General features: G+C 46.3%; 1 protein-coding gene across 1 annotated transcript in view; it reads left to right on the forward strand.

Moving 5' to 3' along the window:
* LOC119435792 (2-amino-3-carboxymuconate-6-semialdehyde decarboxylase-like) overlaps positions 1-14,666 on the forward strand; it is a 30,569-nt gene extending 15,903 nt beyond the window's left edge. Inside the window, exons 3-5 of the mRNA XM_037702511.2 lie at positions 1,282-1,407; positions 13,394-13,492; positions 14,541-14,666. Of these exons, the coding sequence (XP_037558439.1) occupies positions 1,282-1,407; positions 13,394-13,492; positions 14,541-14,618 (303 nt within the window). The 3' untranslated portion in view covers positions 14,619-14,666. The remainder of the gene's footprint in view (positions 1-1,281; positions 1,408-13,393; positions 13,493-14,540) is intronic.
* Positions 14,667-15,305: the final 639 nt, after the last annotated feature.

The raw sequence follows: 15,305 nt of genomic DNA on the forward strand, positions 1-15,305 counted from the left end.
TGGATCCTCGCCGCGATAGAAAGAGCTATTGCTCATTGTAGCGGTCTGTATAGTGAAACGGCCCAATTCCATATGCTTGTAGATTTTGCGACTCGGGAGTAGCCTGGGGCAAGTACTAAAAATGTGGGATACCTATACATCAGGTGGTAAATGGTTCATGGGCTTCTTGAATAAAAAGAATTAAATTATGGGGTTTTACGTGCCAAAACCTGTTCTGATTATGAGGCACGCCGTAGTGGGAGACTCCGGAAATTTGGACCACCTGGGGTTCTTTAACGTGCATCTAAATGTGAAGCACAGCCTGCCTACGTGCAGGCAGTGAAACCTTTGCCAACGGCTGGAACCAGATGGCGAATATGTGCTCCTGCTATATCAGCTGACGTATACGCGGGCAACGGAAGAACGTTGACTTGAGGAACAAACCAGCCGCTCATCTGCTTGTGGCAGACTTGCGTATAGATTAGTGAGTGCTGGTTAAGCTCCTGCCACGTCTCCCGCACGCATTTGACATGCGCCCCTTTTAAATCAAGGCCCACTACTTATGACGCCCTTTAGATGCGCATTACACTAAGGAGCGAAATGATTGAATTGTCCAATCTTTTGTATAATGATGTGTGCCTGATGTGCCCGATGCGCAGTGCATAAAATAGCCAGTCGTTTGAAATAAGCGCAAAATAAAATTTTACCACCACCACCACCAAATAAGCGCTAGTCTTGGTTCCTGACTGCACCTGGTAAACATAGTTATTTTCCCAGCGTATGAACGGCGCAACAAATAGGCAAGGGTGTGTGACTGTTGCTACGAGCATTCACCGCGATCTTGGGTGACGTTCACCTAAATCAAAGTAGAGGAGCGTACTTGCATTCCGCCTCCATCAGAATGCGACCACCACGACCGGTACTCGAAGCCGCGACCTCGTGGTCGGCAGCCGAACACACTGTGCCACCATGACGCATACCATGATGGTTGCGTAATCGGTTCTACCTGAGAAAACAGTATATCTGCTTATTTCAATTCGCCCTTTATTGGTGCGCAATTACAGCTTAACCGGAAGGACACCCATCAACAACTTCGACGTGTTTCTACCACCTTGGAGTGCCCCTTTGTCGACTGAGTGTAGCAAGCGAAAGCGCCGCAAGTGCAATACGCGTATGTTTCATACTACAATAATCTGGAGGAATATGTCGAGTTAACTTTCTGGACAGCACCTATCACCAACATTTGCTCTTGTTGCCGCTTCAACAGCGTTTATACGAGTGTTTTTGCATCTTTAACCAAAGGTGAGACCTGACCTTTGTGCTGTGGACAACAAAGCTGCCCCGAAAAGTTACCTGGGCGAGATATACGCCGATTCGCTGGTGCACGGCCACGGCGCTCTAAAGCTCCTACTGGATACACTCGGAGAGGTATTTATGCATCTATTGTCGTTTTCTTTTTATCCACATTTTTAGTTCTATTCCGTCTGATATAAACAGATGCATGATGTGTCTTCGTGCAGAATACACAAGACAAATGACGAAAGGAACAAACGTATGCGCAGAAAGAAATATCTGTTTTCTTAGCGAAGTCACGTTATACGACTATACACCTCGTAGTGTGAACTGCTTTTAAGAATTTGTAAACGTTTTCTAGGCTTCTAGGTAATTTTTTGTTATGGCGAACAGGTGATAATTGTACAATTGAGAAACAGCTTGAGAATCGACAACCTCGCGAGCTACGTTATATATAATCGCAGATGTAGCATACGGATAAGTACAGGGAGTAGGATATTCTGTCGCTGGTATATAGTGTGCCCTTTCATAGCTCATATTTAATTCTGCAGTTCTTCAGAACTAAATATGGGTTTTCGCAGAGAGTTCCGCATATCTAGCTTAGTCCTCGTATGTTTCGTGCATTTATATCAGTCTTCATAACAAGACCTTGTCATATACTGTAGGTTTTTGCTGTAACTACTTTACCAACGCTAAAGTTTACCAAATAATTTATGAAGTTATCCTGCTAATGTATAGACCTTTTACAGCGCCATACCCATGAGCGCCCTAATATTTGCTCACGTGACAGCACCCGCAATCGAGCCCTTTCTGGTCGGCGTTTTCTCGATATAAACGTTTACAATGGGCATGGCGACCACAGGCACGGCTACGGCTCAGACAGCCGTTATTTCGGCCAGGTCCGTCAGTATTGAGCGGGTAAACGACACAACACTTCGGCCAAGGTTGCAGAGGCAGTGTACTTACTATATTTAGTTTATCCATTCTGTCTGCGCTGCAAGCAATCTTAATCGTGTCCACACTTTCCAGCTGAGGGCGACGACTGTGGCAGCCTAATGCTTGCTTTTACCCTGTACATTCTAATCTTTACAGCGATAGATTTGTAAGGATCTTACTGTCGTGCACTTGTAGTCGTTAACTGTATGTGCAACAACTTCGTTCGCGAATAGGCGCGTGAGGCCGTGTTTGTTTTCGCACGCAATACATGCGTTTCCTAATTCCTCCAACCACTTAATTCTTGTCACCAGCGCTGATCAGATAACGTGGGAATGGTTTTCTGGTTACTTAGAGCGCAGAATAAAATGTAATCGCGTCGCGCGGAAAAAAGTGTACCAAATTCCCGATCGTTCGCTCACCCCCTGTTTCATTCCTGGCGCAGAAAGAAAACTCGCAGTGTCCGCCTATTCTTCTACGTTCGACTTCTATATATTTCGGAAAGTGAAGTTCGAGTATGCCAGTCGCGCTTGCGTGGGGAGGACGTAGTGCTGATTTGCATGTTTATCGAAGTTCAACATGCCGCGATATTTTTGTGCCAGGGGTAATGATGTGTTGTTGCTGCAGATGGTGCTAGTCTGGCAGACGTTGCTGGCACTCGGTTGCCGGTCATTTCCAGCGCTTGGCTATCCAGCACAAGCGGTAGTGCTTGTTGTGCTCGCCTTGCGGAAGTGTAGACGTGTGCGCATCACAAAGGGGTGTAAATACGCGCGCAGCCTAGGAGGATGAAGGTCGCATACAGTGTCATCCAACACCTTCAACTCTCTGTCACAGTTGCTGTTCACGACAGAGCGAGCCTTTTTCTCCGCTCTTTCACATTTAAAATAAATGATATTAATTGATTCCTGACCTCTCGGCGAACGGTGCTGTACCTGCTGCTGATAAATGCTTGCTCTCTATTCAGAAGGCGTTCAATGGCAGCGGGCGTGTGGCGGCTCCTGGTGCGCACACTGCTCATTGTAAAATGCCTATAGACTCTTTTATCGAGGACGCCTCCATTTGGATATCACTTCGCTGTCTAGAGTCCCGCGCCATGCTGGTATGTGAAATCGGGCTGGAGGTAGCACAGCGTACGTGCTGTTGACGACGAGTGGCAAGTTTTCGCGTTTTCCTGATCTTGCGATTGGGAAACTTCTTAAGATGTCGTTACTGAGCTTTGAGCTTCGATATAGCTGCAATATCGAACGACGATGGGCCTAGAGGCGCTGCCACATTTCTGCCCGCGATTGAAATAGGAGGCTAGTCAAATCGGACGTTGTCGATACGTAACATACGTGCAACGTGTCATTAGTGTATGTGTAGCCTTGAACTCTATAAAGAATCACTCAGGTGACAACATTCAGAGGTGTCTCTCTGTAGCATGCGGTGTGCCGCACCAACGTACATCCAAATTCAGATAACTACCGAAGCTCCGACGAAACATGTTTTTCGAGCGTTCGTGCTCCTAAAGTTTTCGCTGTACGTTTCAACACGAAAGTGTTTTATGCCGGGGTCCGCGATGAACTTATGTTACAGATGTAACGAATGTGACGTTCGCTGCCAACGAGTAAATTATGTTTTGTTGACATAAAACCCCTTGATGTTAGAAAGTAGCGACACGCTTTGATCTACGCCGCAACACCCTCGCCGGCGCGGTCAACCTCCTCTTTTTCTCCCCCTCTTTCGCGGAGGCAGCGCATCCGCCACGCTGAATGGCTGCGGCGCTCGAGACTACCTCGTCAGGTGACCCTGACGTCACGAAAACGGCGCGAAACTTGCTTTCGCTCGCCTTTAGTTTCTCCCGCTCGCCATGAGCAGTCCAAGTGGTGGTCGCCCTGCCGCTCCGAACGTGTGTTTCCCAAGTTTTTCCATCCTTTCGTAGGAATCTGAGATTCGTTCTCCGTGAAAATGCCTTGCTGCTGCGCGTTTCAATGCAGCAGCAGGCCAGAGAAAGGGCAAGCCTTATTTTATATCCCCCGAGGTGAACGGAATGTCGTGCGTCGGAAGCAGTGGCTCCATAACATCGGGAGAAGGGATTTCGCCCCGTCTAAGCACGCCGTTCTTTGCGAGGTGAATGTTGCAGCTTTCCTCATATTTGTGGATGAAGTTGCATGGAGATTTTAATGCTCTTCGCATAGCCGGACTCTTCGTTCAGTTTAATACAGAGCACCGATAACTGTGCATGTAGTTTTTTTTTAAGTGAGTTGGCTGAAATTTTCGTTGACTCTCCGAGCCGTGACAAAGCTTTTTGTGTTTTCGCGCGTGCGTTAGTTTTCAAATGTATGTAATTTGTGAGTTAATGCCTGTAACTCATATTTTGTAGTTGTGTGCGTGTGTTTGTGTATGTGCGTACTTGTGTGCGTGTATGTGTGTGCATGTATGTGTGTGTGCGTGTGATCCTTGCGCCTAATACTTGTGAAGCCAAGGAACTATTTTACTCTTATTGCGTGCTTATTGTATCTTTGCAAAGTTTCAATACTGCGAGCATATTTTTTTCTTTACGTACTTTATGCTGCGAAGGCATGAACCGCAATATATAGGTAGATAAGTGGTATTACGTATTATGTATTATTCGCGCATGCTCATTAAGTACAAGCCACGCGCTTCTGATAATCTCCCTCAATTCTGATAAACTTGACATCTTGAAGTCTGTAAGTCAATTATCAAGTGCCAGTCTTAGCAGTTTCCGTGTAAGGAATCAGCCTTTTTTTTTTTTTTTTTTTTTTTTGAGAGAGAGAGACTTAGGTTACTTCCAGAGGTGATGGAATGTAATTTCTCGTCGTTTCATAGTGACGGAATACAGGCGCGTGTGTAAAGTTGTATGTTGGCTGTTTCGCAAACACAGCGCGTATTTTGCACAATGGCATTGGTACAAAGGCTTTTGGCCGACTCATTTTGGCGAATTCACTTTAAGTAAACTATCACATTTCTTCTTGGTTACGTTCTCTGAGCCTTTTAAGAGCGAAGATTGTGAACGAAATTTTCGTTTATACTCTACGCTGCTTATATTGTACGCACCCAATACACCTCCGCGTTACGGACAACCCAAGTGGCGACGTAGACGTAAACAGCTCAGCCACTGCTTGGTACTCATTTTTTCGGAGCGCTTCCGCTTGTATTTATCGAAGCGTCCTCAAACAAAAATGTCACGATGTTCTATCGCAAACGTACTTTCGTCATGACAGTTTCGCAAGGGATAAATTCCCATACAACGCTTCAAAGGGCCGAATAAACATGCGCGCGCATTGATTCTAATGCGGCTGCAGCGAGCCACTGGAGGGTTCAGCGCCGCGCCGGCCCGATGAGGGGGAGAAATCCGAGGAGAATTGAGAAGGAAAGCGCGCGCGCGGGGGAGAGTGTCGCTACTTTCTAACATCAAGGGGCTTTATGTTGACAGGGATGGCGCCGCCATCTAGGAGCGGTGAAGCGAAGTACTGCATCATGACACTAAAGAGCGCCGACAGGGAGTGCTTCGGTAGCACGGTGGAAGAATATTTAGGTGTTGACACTGCGTGCGAGGGAGCGTCCAGATTATCTTCGGCCGCGCGCGGGCGCACCGTGTAGCTAGTAAGTAAGTAAGTGAGTGTGTGGTCCTGATCCCTTTTGACGCAGGGCAGGCGTTTGTCAAACGCCACAGGATATCTGTGGCGTTTCTATCTATCTGCTTGCAGCTCTGCTGCAAGCAGATAGATGGCGCCGTGGCCAGCGGTCCCAGCTTAGCGGCGCCGGCGGCTTGGCATTCCTCTGCCTCCGCTAAATTTTCGTTCATAGTGGCGCCAGTAAAACTCAAAGCGCGAAGGAAATTCGTTATTTCTGATTAAGGTGATAAGTGTACCAGGCTGAATGCTTTGCTACATGAACGTATATTGTGCAGGGCGTGAATGACGTGAACACGGATCGATCGGGCAGCACTCAACGCCCACTCACATTCCGCTCGCGCGCACATTTTGTTGCGACCGATCTAGTCATGCATACAAGCATAAAAAAATGAAAGCGTAAGCCCGCGTGCTACCCCTCGATCAGAAGAAAATAGTGACTGCATCGGAAAATTCAAACTTAGAAAACCGTTCAAGCATCGTCATGCGAATTCAGTGTGGGCGCGATATAATTTAAGAAATGAAACGGCGCAAGCTTGCGATAGTGCAACGCACTAGAGCAAGTGGGTGTTCATGGCTAGAACCTATGATGAGAAAGCACATAGCTATGTAAAGAAATCTTTCAAAAGATAATTTATCAGGCGGGACGAAGGCAGGCGTTTTATCTTGGATTACAATATCACTAATACAGTTTACTTGTGAAAATCTTTTTTATTTCAATTCCACTTAACATAGACTGTGTATATTATTCATTTGGCTTTCGTCGTTTGGGGAGCGAGTGACTCTTGCAGGATCTAAGAGGTGACTTTCCTTTTTCTTAAATTGCATATGAGAATGTGCCAATGTAAGCGTATTTGACAATGCATGCTACAGCCTGTCCACAAATACACTTATACCCAGCACACAATAATCTCATAGACTTTTTATTTTTTATTTTGCAAAGACAGAATGATTAAAAAATTGTGCATGAAGCAGCTCGATAATTTTAATAGAGGATATCCTTCCCAGAAGCTTACGCTCTCATACACTCCCACAATGCAAAAATGTTGAATAAAAACATGCAAGCGTGTAATATACACCGCACGCGCATTGTAAAATACATTCAGTATCCAGGATGGCACAAATTTGAAAATCAAGCACACATCTGCACAGAAAACAGCAGTATTATACAGGGTGCACAAAGATTTAAAAACATGTAAATGTCACGTAGCTGAACAGAACCAAGGTAATGGTGTTTTCCGTCCCTTGGAGATACTGAGATTATTTTTTACATTTGGCCTAATTACATGATTAGTCTTAATTAATTAACTTCTCAAATATTATAATTATATTAAAAGTTTCAATGGGAAAATTGGAGAGCAACATGAAAGACTCCCGATACAGCTTTCTATTACTCAATACACGCTACTTAGAAGTATTTTTCCGAGCATGAAAGAAGCCCACGAATACACGCAAAGTGCCTCGACGCAATTTTGAGTCTCTTCGCGGGTTTCTTTCACGCTCGGAAAACACTTTTATGTATCACGTATTGAGCAACAAAAAGCTGTATCGGGAATCTTTCATGTTGCTGTGCAATTCTCTCGTTCACACTTTTTATCTAATTATAGCATTAGAAAAGTTGATTAATCAGTTATGAAAACAATTATCTAATAAGGCGGAATGCAAAAAATAATCTGAGTATCTCCAAGAGACGACAGACAACATTGCCTTGGTTCTGTTCAGCTATGTGACATTTTCATATTTTTAAATCTTGGTGCATGATTAAGACACCCAGTATATATCTTATACATGCAGCAAAATTTGCACAGACTGCTGTGGCACACAGCAGCTTTTGTGGCACACAGGAGGTTCTCTCTTCCGCAGCGGCTTTCGAGGTTTATTTGACCGTGTGAGGTCCTTTAGACAGTTCGGAAATAAGGTGGGAACGGTATTTGCAGACAGAACAGGGCTCTTTGGCGCGTCAAGTAATATCATTTTATCGAGCTCCGCGTAATATGCCGTCGATATCATATCCTCTGAAAAATGCTTGGCGCAAACATGGTCGGTAGGCATTAGAGTTCGGTCTGCCCTCAGATTTACACGGCGCCACTGCTCTAGACGACCGCTGTCGGACGGCACTTTGATTAGAGGCACACGCTCCGCACAAGTTCGGTATCCAGAATTGCAGTTCGTGACGAAGCACTTTCTACCCATTTCAAACTCTCAGAAGGCCGCTTCCACCTTGGTCGAGGGCCCGTGGCGACAATACACAAGCACAAGATGATGAAAGGCGCGTGAACAAATTCTGTGCCTTCAAAACAGCACGGCCGCACATGCAAGCACAAAGCGCACAAAGACAGCGAAGCACGCGCCTTCCCGCCGAGGTTGGGACCGCATACCGCAGTGCCCTCTACGACGGCGCCGAACCAGCTGCAACCAAGCCGAACATAATCTGGACGCGAGCGAGCGGCGCTTTCGCGCGCGTTGGGGGGAGAGTGCCAGCACCTCTCCTTATTCTTACACCGTGTTCGGTAGTCACAGCGCTGAGGAGCTCCCACGCGGTATAGCCTTGTCTTGGCACTTTCCGCACATGGTTTGTCTTTCGCGTCGAATTAGCCCGTAGCGCCTCGTCGCCTACGGAGTGCAGCTTCAACATGCATCAGCAGTGCTTACACATCGCCTACTGCTTCGCCGGCGATGGCGCCAACTAAGAAAACTGCTGCGCTAAGTGGCACAGAAAGGCAACGGCGTCGACGGGCAAATCTCGCTTTGGTCCGGCGAAGGTATAGCGTGAATTTCGCTTTGGTCCAGCGAGAAGCAGAACGCCTTCGCGCGTTCGCGGCGCAGGCTGCGAACTCTGACACTCGCTTTCCTGAAGCTGAGCACGTCGCAACTGAACTGGTTGTCCAAGACACTATGGAGTCGGACCAAATTCTCGTACCGTCGCCGAAGCGACTCGGTAGCAGGACGTCGCGCGCAAAGCAAACCTGCAACATGTTCGCCGGCCCGCAAATCGTGCGCCTTTCGCTGCAGTGGACCGTGTGTGCACGAAGCAAACATGCAACAGCTTCTGTGAAGACACGTTTCACTTTCGTGTTCTATCGATTCGCATGAAAGAGGGATCAACCATAATTTTTTCTTAAACATTGTTTACCTGGCACCTGGGCATCAAGCTTTACAAAATAAAGAACTGTGAAATAACTGCACCAGAAGGGCCGTTAACATATAGTGCTCGATAAAACGACCTGGTAACTGTGGCCGCGAATGTGCCGCGATCAACCAAACACACGCGACGCGTTGACAGAGCATACGCACTCTTAGGTCTCGAGTGGTACCTGTGTACCTCGCCGACTCGAGAGAGCTGAAAAAGAAAAAAGACAGTTTCGCCCAAAAGGCGAAGCGTCGATTGCGATAATAAATTAGTAGACAGCTCTACGTAGTAAGGATATTAGTTTTATCGGCCGTATAAGCTTCCAAACATTCGCTTACCAACTAAATTACCAACTACGGTGTCACGTGCGCAGAGGTAAACATGAACACATCTCGCTCGATGACCGCGGAAACGCGCAGTCAAAACGCTGGAGTGAGGAAGCGCGAGGGCAGCAGCGAGCGAATACACTTTCGTTCTGTCTCTCTCTTCGATGCGAACTAAACGTCGAAAGCACAGCGCATACGAAGCTACCGTTGCAATTTGCAGAATCGATTTGAAGATGAGGCCCGGGCTAGCGTGCACTTAGTCCACGCCGCAGATTGCTTTCAAGATACGGCTCTCGCGCGGCCGCGCCGTAAGCAGCAGCCGCCGGGGTAGACACACGGGAGAGCCCATGTGAACGATAGGGGCGGCCGGCACACGGTAGGCATGGCTTTCGCAGTTGTTGTTGTCTATCTCTTTTGTGGCTCCTACCCACTATGGGGGATTGGCCAAGAAATTGGTAGATTATTCCAATTTAATTTGAAGCACACATTTCCCAATATCTATGATATTAGCGCTGTATAGCGTATAATTATCTGTTAAAATAAAATCGTAAAGCCAGAATGAATGAATTTAAAAGTACACAAAAAAGAACAGATAGAATTTAGCAGAGCATTCGGTTGGATTCTGTAAGAAATGTTTGGACAGCGGAGCAAGCATCCTGTGTCTGTTAAGTACATGCCAATTCTTTGAAAAGGTATTTCCAATAATCTTTGTCTTGCCGCAGTAAAGCGGCGACAAGATAGAAGAAATCGGTGTATTTTCTCTTCCTCATTACAAAACGATCAGAGAGAGGAGGGAACAAAACCCGACCTGTGTAAGTAGAAATTCGGGGACGGATTGCGACAACGTAAATTGGTGAGGGAGACCTCAAGCATCTTTGTGCTACAGGATTCGTTACGCCAGGGAAATGCCAGGTGCTTATAATCTGGAGCAGCAGTCAGAACTGGGTTTGATAGGGCTTTCCTAAGTGATCGCATCCGAAACCTAGCCGCCGGGATGTTGTTGCCTCAGAACATGGCTCGTACCCACGAAGGGAGATTGGCCACACAGGATGAATTGAAACATACACCCAACAACATACAAAAGGGGTAAAGGCGAACAATCAAAACGAAGCATTTGGCAACCAACTGATAACACATATTTGAGTACAGCTTTGGTTACAGAACGAAAAGGAACACATCTTCCTTTTCTTCGGCACGCACTGTTTCTATAATACGTCCTTGGTCAACTTCCACCACAGCGCTGGTTGTTAAGCATGATAATCTTAGAACACACTTGAGCAGACTAATCTTAATGTACGTGCACGAAGAAATGGTTGACTTCGTCCATTGGCACTAGTTCAGCCACTCGAAAACGCACCTTTCATTTGTATCCTAGTTTGATCATGGGTGTGAAGTTGGTCACCGCGCGCTCACTGAAAACAAAATCTTCTGAACATACACGCGACGAAGCTGGTGGCGTGAAGTCCCTTCTGTTAATGCTAGCAATCAACGAAGCGGACGCTAGTCGGCAACCGCAGCGACGCAGTCCACGGAGTCGCCGCAGCTAAAGATGAAGACAACATTCGCTTCGGAAAGTTATTTTTGCAACCGAATACAGTTCAGTGGTAATCCGCTGACCTTGAGTGATCTTAGATCGCAACAATTACAGGCGGAAGACGTTAGAATCACAGTACTTCGCAATGACAGAGCCACCGTTCCAAGTTGCCACTGGGAGAAAGGGCGGTATACGCACATACCAGCCCGAGGACAATTGCGCAGCACTCGTTCGAGGCTACGTTCCTCCTCGCCGATGAAACGGTGTATAGGCTATTGTTGTATTTTCTGTTAGTATCACCAATGAAGTTCATCTGTTTCTCTCCTTGAACAATAACTAGTCTGCGCCGCCTGCTGCGCAGACTACTTCCTGTACCTAGTGAGAACTACTTCCTGTACCTACTGCGTAGTACTTCCTGTACCTAGTGAGGAGAACTCACTATAATTAGAGAGTCAATATTTGATAATGCTGCAGAAAGACTGTTACACGCCCTCAAACAAATTTTTACCTTCCTATGAAGATTATATTTCACGTATGATGTGTGCTACGAGGAGGTGAAATTACAAATCCCGCATGACTTCTGATCATATATATATATATATATATATATATATATATATATATATATTGCACACATACTAAGGGGAAATGGACAGGCAGAGTGAAAGGTGAACGATCACAGCGGAACACCATCAAAATGCACCATTACCAACTCGCCCAAACGTCAACCCCTCACTCGTAGCAGCTCTCAAGAAGGTTAATGTTGTATTTTATTGCACTAGCAATTATATGGGCACTGCAGGCGCATTTCTGACGTCGCCGTCGTCGTCGCCGTGAGGTTCGTCGCCGTTGCATATCCTAGAAGCCATGCATATATATATATATATATATATATATATATATATATATATATATATATATATGCACGATTTCTAGCATATATATGCATGACACCTAGTCTAGCGACCCAATAACCAAGTTTTTCCATCCATCCATCCATCTAGCCTATAGAACGGCGACGAACCTCACGGCAATGACGGCGACGGCAGAAATGCGCCTGGAGTGCCCATATAATTTCTATCGCAATAAAATACAATATTGATATTCTGAACAACTGCCACGAATGAGGGTTGACAGTTGGGCGAGTTGATAACGTTGCATTTTGATGGTGTTCCGCAGCGCTCTTTCACCTTTGACGCTGCCTGTCATTTTTTCCCTTAGTATGTGTGCGCTGTCAACAACAGCAAATGAACTGCTAGTGACGTTGAATTTGCTGCAGTCGCTAGGAGCCCTACGATATATATATATATATATATATATATATATATATATATATACATGGGGGCGGCACATTTTAATGCGTTAGCACTCTTAAGGCACTTCTCGCAGCTTCTGGAGGATAGCTATGTATGTATGTATGTATGTATGTATGTATGTATGTATGTATGTATGTATGTATGTATGTATGTATGTATGTATGTATGTATGTATCCTTTTTCCCGCCTCCCTTGGTCACTGGTTAGTCCATGGTCGAATGGGTACTGCATAGGGCTGCTGTGCTGAGGGAACAGGATTCGAAACCAACCGTCGGACCAACTTGGGTCCCCGATTAGGTGGCAATGCGTACCTATGTGTCGCTCTCCAAGAAACCCATTTCACACCGAAATGGGTCACTGCAGATGCGGGACTGGGTAGGTACCGCTGTTCCGTGAAGCTCTTTGACGCCGACATGAAGCACTGAGTACGTCCCACTCGGTCTGTGCTGGTCTTCAGTGAACCTCTTCGGTGTCAACTTGGGTGTCTGGGTATGTGCCAGTAGGTGCGTGCCGCCCTTCAAAGAACGTCTTTGATCCCAACTCGGGTAAATAGGTAATGCGCCACAGGCAATGTGGCACTGTACAATGACGAAAAAAGATCCCTTCAATTTAGTCGATGCTGATCGGGATTGAAGCCACGACAGAAGAGTTCCTCAAGGACAGAAACCCGACGCTTTAGCAGGCCGCGAAACAAATTCACTGGCTACATGCCGCTTTTCAATGAACGTCTTTCACGTCAACGCTTTAGCGAGCTGCGCCACGAATACAGTGGATTTTCGCCCCTCTTCAATAAACATCTCGCCAACTTGGGCCACTGAGTACGTGCCACTGAGTGCGTGGCAAGCGAGGGAACAATTCTCAGAGTTCGCAGGCACCGGTTCGCCGAGGCTTAGCTTGTCTCGGACGCCACGCGTGGACTCCTCGGCAGCGCCACCAAATGACACCGCGTGTCCAGAAAGAAGTGGGAGAGAGGAGCCCACGGTTGCTGCATGACGCGTTTCTCGGCATTCGCTCGCCCCGGCGCGCCGTGCCTCTCGGAGGCCACGCGCAAGCTTCGCGACGGCGGCGCAAGATGGCACCGAGTGTTCTTAGCGAAGCGCCGAGGAATCCCGCTGCAGCACACTCCTTATATGCGCAACTTGTTTCGACGGCGACAATACGTTGTGTCGATATATTGATTCGAAGCTAAACGCACTGCCGTGAACAGTCATCCTGACATTAGGTTCTGCCGAATGTTTTTCTCTTAGGATCGAGTGATGCTGGGCAGCGACTACCCGTACCCGCTGGGGGAAATAGAGCGACCCGGAAGACTGATTGAAACCAGCGGCTTTCAAGATTCGGTCAAGGTATGCTTTGCACCGACTTCTTTAATCCTATATCAAACTGAAAAACACGCATTCAGAACTAAACCGCTCGTTCCATTCCACTTAGCGCTCTGCGTTTCGTGTAATGTCGGCTGTTCCTTTAACATAGGTGTCCACGTTGGTTTGTATGATACATTTATATTTTATACTTCTGGGAGTGGCCGCCCTGCCCCTCCATTTCACTCAGAAAAAAAAAGCATACTTGAGCTGACAAAATGTTGCAAAAAAAAAAAAAAACAGACAACAGTCATCACGTTTCTGTGGTTCCTATGCATCATTCGTAAAAAATGGTTGTCAGCGCTAATCCTAACGTGAACACGCAGCCTGAGCCGCAACTGTAAATATACATGTATATATATACCACGCAGCTGGACTTGCATGCGCTGTAAAGGCCGAACGAGAGGCACATCCTGATAACACGATAAGTTATATAAAGCGCACTCGAAACACTGCGCTGCTTTTTTCTTCTTTTTGTTCAAACGCCGGATAATTATTATTCGTGATACGTCAACTGTAGGTATAGTCACTGAATGTGTTCCTTTCAGACAGTGTTATAATAGCGTTCTACACCTTACGTACGTTAAACAAAGCCCTTCGGTGGATGCTACGGCGCGGGTCCTCTTAAGAATTTCATTTTACCGTACGGGAACATTAAATACAAATACGCAAATCTTATAACCATACACAAATGCCCAAAGAAGCCGCCGCAGCCATCCCATGCGTACTGCGGAGGACGCGGGTTAGGCTTCCACATGCGGCAAGTTTTTTTTTTTCTTCGTTCACTCTAATTTCCCATTTCGTTATTATTTCTACATTTCAATTGCACACCATGCAATTATTTCTCCTTTACATTTTGTGGCTTCATTGAGTTTTCTTTATATGGTTGTAGTTGGCAATACGCGAATATACGACTGTCCCGAGATAGTACGTGTTTCTTTTAAAATAGAACATTACTATTTCTCGCTTATTAATCACAATCAGAGACTGCACGGCCTATCGAAACATAATCCGCTTTCTTTCCTGAACGCAGGAGAAGCTGCTGTGGAAGAACGCCGCAAGCTTTCTTGGAATCGAAATGACCCCGGAAGGAGTCAGAACCCGGACGTAGGGGTACGCTTATTGTCGAAGCCGTCCTCAATAAAGTTGTAGCTATGCACGCAAAGTGAGATTCGGACGGGCTTCTGCGGACCGGAATAGAGCGGACCCTTTCACTAGTGCAGAAATGAATTTAGCCAATCTACAGATTGCCCATGCGGTTTGGGCAGACTGGACGGTCTACGGAAAGTATGCTGACTGCATGCATATCTTCTTCGGTCTCTGAAGTACTTAATTGGGTACCGCTGTTGCACATTGCATTAAACCCTTTTTAAAATTACTTCGGAAGCTATTACGCTGCAGGGAATGCCACAGTATTCTTGTCTTACGATATGCTGCATCACTAGGACGCACTGCGATGATGCCCTCTCATCAGAAGCGCTACTATGATCATTTATTGGCGTCCCCTTTGAAACCGGGCGGTGACAAACAGTCACCTAGCCTGTTTGATTTATTCAGGTATGCTATACGTGTTTTTCATTCCGCCATGAAAGAAACGCAAAGTGACTGACGGTCACTTCTTGCACGTTACGGGAATGCTATAACCGTTCCACTTATACAAAAACAAAAATAAAAAGGAAAAAGGGGGGTAATGCTCGTATTCGGTTTAAGAGCGATTGTGTTCCTGACCTGTCTTCAGCTCTTACGAAGCTATATACAAAACCCTGCGATCGTTGTAATCACCAGTATTCAAGTGAAG

The sequence above is a fragment of the Dermacentor silvarum genome, unplaced genomic scaffold, assembly GCF_013339745.2.
Source record: "Dermacentor silvarum isolate Dsil-2018 unplaced genomic scaffold, BIME_Dsil_1.4 Seq910, whole genome shotgun sequence".
NCBI classification, from domain to species: domain Eukaryota; kingdom Metazoa; phylum Arthropoda; class Arachnida; order Ixodida; family Ixodidae; genus Dermacentor; species Dermacentor silvarum.